This window comes from Clupea harengus, chromosome 8 (genome assembly GCF_900700415.2).
Source record: "Clupea harengus chromosome 8, Ch_v2.0.2, whole genome shotgun sequence".
Classification (NCBI taxonomy): Eukaryota; Metazoa; Chordata; class Actinopteri; order Clupeiformes; family Clupeidae; genus Clupea; species Clupea harengus.
In genome coordinates, this window is record NC_045159.1 from 29,755,961 (window position 1) to 29,762,265 (window position 6,305).

General features: G+C 40.6%; 1 protein-coding gene across 1 annotated transcript; it reads left to right on the top strand.

Moving 5' to 3' along the window:
• The first annotated feature begins 2,295 nt into the window (after window positions 1–2,295).
• Window positions 2,296–5,333, top strand: kcnj15 (potassium inwardly rectifying channel subfamily J member 15). Its single transcript, XM_012823586.3, has 2 exons — window positions 2,296–2,647; window positions 4,032–5,333. Exon 2 carries the CDS (start codon window positions 4,033–4,035, stop codon window positions 5,050–5,052), a length of 1,020 nt encoding a protein of 339 aa, XP_012679040.1. The 5' UTR covers window positions 2,296–2,647; window position 4,032; the 3' UTR covers window positions 5,053–5,333.
• The last annotated feature ends 972 nt before the right edge of the window (window positions 5,334–6,305 follow it).

Genomic DNA, 6,305 nt, shown 5'->3' on the forward strand with positions numbered 1-6,305 from the left:
TCTACCTCATGTGGTCATATGCAACATAACTTTTAGATATAGCTTTGGGACCTTTTCTATGACCATCCCACTTTTTCCTATAACTTCACTGATGCTGAAGCCTGGTATTAACCACGAGTCTCATGTAAATAAACCTTACAAACAACAAAAACAAAAGATTTATGCAACCATATACAGTATATGCTCTATCTACCTTATGCAACTATATATATGCTCTATCTAATGCAACCATATACAGTATATGCTCTATCTTTTACATCCATATATATGCTATATCTTATGCACACTTCATTTTATGCTTAAATATATAATATAATAAGTATTCACATAAATGCTAGGTGTCATTGTTTCAGCGTTAGAGGTCACATGATCTTCATTAAGAAGAGTAAATCCTTTATAGACAATAACGATCATACACCCCTATTGCACTAAACAACCACTCTCAAACAAAGAAATGTTGTATTGTTAGCCTATTTAGGTATTGTATTGTATTAATTCGCCTGTTCTTAACTTTTCCTGCTAATCGTAGTCGGAGATTACAGGGGAGACTTTTGTTTACTGCTCCAGAGCCGAAGTGTTCTATATTCTAAACTCCGGGGTTATCTCCCTTTCCCTTCAGTCTGCGGTCGATGAGCAAATGAATGGCAACTTGATTTGGTCCGAGGATTTATTCTCCACACTGGTTGCACAGAGTTCAACGTTACAGCAACATAACTTTGCTCCGATCGCTACATCTGATTTCTCCGTGTGCATCAGCGTTCTCTCTCTCTCTCTCTCTCTCGCTCACTCTCTCTTTCCCTCGCTCTACCACACCCACCCTGTAGCCTACGCTCCTACGAAACTGCTAAAGTTCAGTTTTGAAAGGGCTCCATGTCCAGAGACTGATTTGGAAAAGGTAACTGTTTCATTTGAAAGTTTGAAGGTGTGCTTATGTTGTGCCATCATCCAGACACCCTGTGCTTTCAGACACCTATAAAACCATACTGTTAGGGGTAGGAGGGGCTGAAATCCATTCTGTGACTTAAGGAGAAGATAAATTGAGAATGACTTCCCCAGATGTAAACAAATCAAGAAGGGTCCAGTATTAAATGTAGCACTGCCTTGTTTATGAAGCTCCATTGTGGCACTTCTCCCACACCTGACAGTAAAAACAGACAGGGACGACTGTTCTTCATTTATTATTAACTGTGTTGCACTTTCAGGAAAGGAATGTGCCACTTGATAACCATAAACTTTATGAGCCATGAGTTTCTCAGCGAACATTATTGATTAACTTTCAATGCAAACTTGTAACTTTCCATGTGTGTTTTTGCCCCTTTGGAATGGAATGATTTATGAAAAAAAAAAAAGCATGAAATGATAAAATAAACAAATGACTAAGATTACCTTCAAATCCTGGGGAAAGCAGAATATTAAGAATATCACTGACCAGTTAATCCTATTAAAGGGAGTTACACATGTGGGAGTTTAGTTTATTTTTCATCCATTTTCATTAACAGTCTGTTTCTCTTGGAATTATCATTGCACTGTTGTGGAATGAAATAGTGGTATTGCATCATTTCATTGCTGGTAAACACAACAACGAAAGTGACATCACTAAGGTCACTAAGGCAACTGTGACTCAGCAAGCCTTTACTGGGCTGACTGACCAAAGAACAATGGGCTGTTTAATTATACCCGTGTGTGTTTGCACAAACCAAAGCTTGGTTAATAACAAACAAATAGGGCAGATAGGACGTATCATCAGTTGTACTAATTCAGTCATTCAGATGTGAATAGGTTGCCTTGATTACAAATAAGTGATGTGAGATTAGTATCTTTGAAGGTTTGGAAGGTGGACAAGGAGCATGCGTTTTGACATATCTGCAGTGATTGTAAAATAAGAAGCTAAATAACAGGTGCCAGGAGAGCTTCTCTTTGACATAGCCCATTTTCATATTACACTTCAGTACTGTGGCAGTCAAAGGTTTATATACTCAATATCATGACACTATGGCACACCGATGATTCAAAAGTCACGACATGTCAAATAGTCTGAAGCAGAGGGACAAATGTATTAAAAATCTTCAGTTAAAAGGATTGGGTTGAAATACCATTTATAATTACAAATAAAAAAAACAAACCAAACCAAAACCAAATCTTTTACAATAACATGAAATCAACATTTAAAGCAGTGTTTAAAACAGGCCTTGGCCGTGTGGTCTTCAGAAGAGAGCTCAGCTCAATATATCACCCTTGAAAACTCAATTCTTTGAAAGGGAACAGTAAATCAGGGTGTGTTTCCAGTGAAAACAATCATTCGGAATGGGACAACAGCCGAAAGCGAGGCGAGAGAGAGAGTACTTACAAACAATGGCTTCACTGGCCATCAGATTGTGAAGCGGAGAGAAGGAGGGGTTTCATAGGAAACCTGATGTCCAGGTAGGGGAGAGTCTTTTCACTCTTTGTTTCTCCTGTTACACCTGTGCCTATTAGCTGCCCTAAATAACACCGTGCCGAAGTTCAGCGTCCATTCTGTAACAACACTTAAAGGAGAAAGGGCATTGTGAGATTGGTCTGTCAGCCGTGCGCATTTCAGCTCACACCCAATACACCCTGAAGACAAGAGGCATCTCCCGCTGAAGACTGTGAGGAGGACACACACAAAGTAAGCACCTAAAGTTAAAGTTTTGATATCTATTGTTAGATAAAGTAAGCACCTAAAGTTAAAGTTTTGATATCTATTGTTAGATAAAGTAAGCACCTAAAGTTAAAGTTTTGATATCTATTGTTAGATAAAGTATGCACTAAACTTAAGGTTTGATATCTATTGTTAGATAAAGTAAGCACTAAACTTAAGGTTTGATATGTATTGTTAGATAAAGTAAGGACCTAAACTTAAGGTTTGATATCTATTGTTAGATTGCTGAAGACAGACAACACTGATAGGGATCCTTTGGAGCATATTTTAAAACTGTGTTACTCTTAATTTTCACTGGCTTATGTGTATGTGTGTGTGTCTGTATGTCTAACTACATATACCAGTGATAGTATAAAGAAATATCAAGGATTTAATTAATAATTGGAATGTACATAAAAAAGTAAAGGCAATAGTGATTCCAATTTGTTTCCTGATGCAAATCCCTAGTCCGAATCAACACAAGCCTGAGGAAGACAAAATACATTGTTACAAGTACATGCCATGGTTGTTGACTAACCTGTTTTTTTAACACAAGTGTTTAGCCGACAACAGTGAAGAGACGGTGAACAACTCCAATATCTTTTCCTTAATGCTACCAGATTATCTATATGTTAGCTGTATGTCTAGATAGTTACTTTGTTTTCAATAGTAGTAGCACATGTAGCAGCATTAGCTAGAAGTAAGTCCAATGCAGTGCAGTCCAGCTCAGCCACTAAGCCACAGAGTCACCTCACTTGGTGAGCGGAAGAAGGACATTTGTTCAAAATGTCTTACTATTAAAGGAACAATTAATTCGGCTGTTTAATTTCCTTCTGTTGTTGACAAAAAATTTCCATTTTTCAAACAACTGCACAAGAACATCTCTTTCAACTTCACTAAATAATAATAGCATATGAATTACTCCTTAAGCCCCTGACACACCAAGCCGATGGTCGGCTGTCGGTCACAATGTTAGGCTGTCAGTAAGCCTCTGCAGCCTTGGTCTTTGGTTTGGACCCGTCTGCGGCTTTATGGCTGATTGAGCAGCCCGTCGGTGAGAGAGATCACTCTGATTGGCAGTTTCAAATTGGAGGTTTATTTTATCTCCAGCTCTCGACACAGGTTTGGAAACCTCGCTGTAGTAGGCCTTCCCATGAATGGACCCATTAAGTGCGTTTTTTTCTTTTTTTATTCACCTCCGCCAAAAGATCGAGGGCTGATAACACCACTGCCATTTGCTAATTCTTATCAGACATATTCTCAATAGAAGAACATCACGCAAACAGGACAAACGTGCTAGTTTTCGATGTCCCTATCTGTATTGTGATCAAATAAATCAAGATTTTAAATCAATGACTATTTGACATTGCAGGATGACCACTAAAAAGGCCCAGGTGCGACGGGTCGTGTCGAAGGATGGACACAACAACGTGAAGATTGAGAATGTCGAGGGCATGGTGAAGCTGTATCTCCATGACATCTGGACCACGGTGGTGGACATGAAGTGGCGCTACAAGCTAACTCTTTTTGCCTCGACATTTGTGATGACCTGGTTCATCTTCGGCGTTCTCTTCTATCTCATCGGCATGGCCAACGGAGACTTTGACAGTGACCTGCCTTCGAACCACACTCTCTGTGTGATCAATGTGGAGACTCTCACCGGGGCGTACCTGTTTTCCCTGGAGTCTCAGACCACCATAGGCTACGGCTTCCGTTACATTTCAGAGGAGTGCCCACTTGCCATCTTCACTTTGGTGGCCCAGCTGGTGATCACTGGCCTGGCGGAGATCTTTGTCACAGGGGCACTGTTGGCTAAGCTGGCGCGCCCCAAGAAGAGAGCAGAGACTATAAAGTTCAGCCAGTCAGCTGTGGTCTGCAAACACGAGGGGAAGCTGTGTCTGATGGTCAGGGTAGCGAACATGAGGAAAAGCCTGCTGATCCAATGTAATCTGACAGGCAAGCTTCTTTTCCCCTACGTAACACAGGAAGGGGAGAAAACCCAAATCCAGCAGGCCAGTGTGGACTTCCAGCTGGACTCCAGCGGGGAGTGTCCCTTCCTCAGCCTTCCTCTGACATTTTACCATGTCCTGGATGTGAGCAGTCCGTTGGCAGGTCTCACTGCAGAGAACCTGCAGACCAGAGACTTTGAGTTACTGGTGACACTCAATGCAACCATGGAGTCAACAGCTGCCACTTGCCAGAGTCGCACGTCCTATGTGGCCCAGGAGATCCTGTGGGGTTACGAATTTAAGCCAGTGCTCTTTACCACTCCAAGGGGGCGCTATGTGGCTGACTTCAACTTCTTTGACAAAATGCAACTGTGCAATGACTCCACCCTGCTCAGCAATCACACTGAGAAGCTTCAGCTTGAAGAGGTGTATCGTAAAGAGTAAATAACATTTTAGTCAAATTCGTATCAAAACTAGTTTGAAGACTTCTTAGAACAGGGTGTGAGCTTTGGATAATGTGTAAGGGGAAAATAAACCTTAGTCTTAGGGTCAAATGTAAATGTTGAGGGGACATGGCTTCAGTTGTTTTATAAATAAATCAAATGTAAATGTTTGACAGTTGTTTTACTTCATAAATGATCTACATTTATGCATGCAGAATGGTATTAGAAGTACTGCTTTTATTTACCTGAACTATGAACCTATAAAAAGTGTTTTTTGAACAACACTGGCTTATTATTCATCTTTCAAAGACAATTCCCAACTTCGAGCACACAGGTGACAGTGAAAAGGAAAAACTCCTTTTTAATGGGAAAAATACATGGGAAGAACCCGGCTCAAGGGGGAGGGACCCATCTGCCTGAGGGCAGTCAACTAGAAGAATAAAAACAGAAAAGGAGGGGGCAGGAAGGGAGAGAGAAGAATTGCTGAGAGAATCAAGGGGCAAAGAGCAGTTTGGTAAATGACAGTAGTATCTAGAAGCATCTAGTAGCATCTACACATCAAAAGGGGTACACATGCAAACATCACGTCAGCAGTACAATGTCAGCTGGACATTAAACCTGATATCGTTCAGGCCTGTGGCCTCTTTTCAACACGCAGGTGCACAAAACACTCCTAAACCATCTGAAATCGATTGTGAGGCGGCCCCTGATGTCTCATAAGTGCCAGACTTCTGATTGTCTGCCTGGCTCAATATATACCTTTCAACCATAAGACCTTGTAGCCAACTCCAGTGAACATCTTATTAGTTCATAAAATCCAAGGCCTGCCAGTAGGATTCCCATCTGTGCAAAACGTATTAGTCTTATATTGTTGGTCCATTACTATTTCTATTTCTGTTGTTGTCTATTAAAGATATTGAATATGATCATATTCATTTAACTACACCACAATATACACAGTTGTCAGAGAGTTACACTCAAATTTACACAAAAGATGAGTTTGACCACAGGAATGGAACACCCAGAAATATTGGTGAATGTGTCTAGATTCATGTTCTGATCAGAATTGCTAACCACAGAATGACACTACATTTACGAGGCTAATAATAAAATTAAGATTTTGACAGTTATGAAGAAGATTTGTTTATGAACTACCTTCCACAGGCAACAGTTACAGCAGCTCCACCATGACCTTCAGATTCACAGCTGATGCTTACTGCGCTTTTCTTTTGTTGCGTTATGGCAACAAGAAGT

Excerpts from the sequence above, each read along its gene's own strand:
- kcnj15 (XM_012823586.3), top strand. The coding sequence starts at position 4,033 with ATGACCACTAAAAAGGCCCAGGTGCGACGGGTCGTGTCGAAGGATGGA.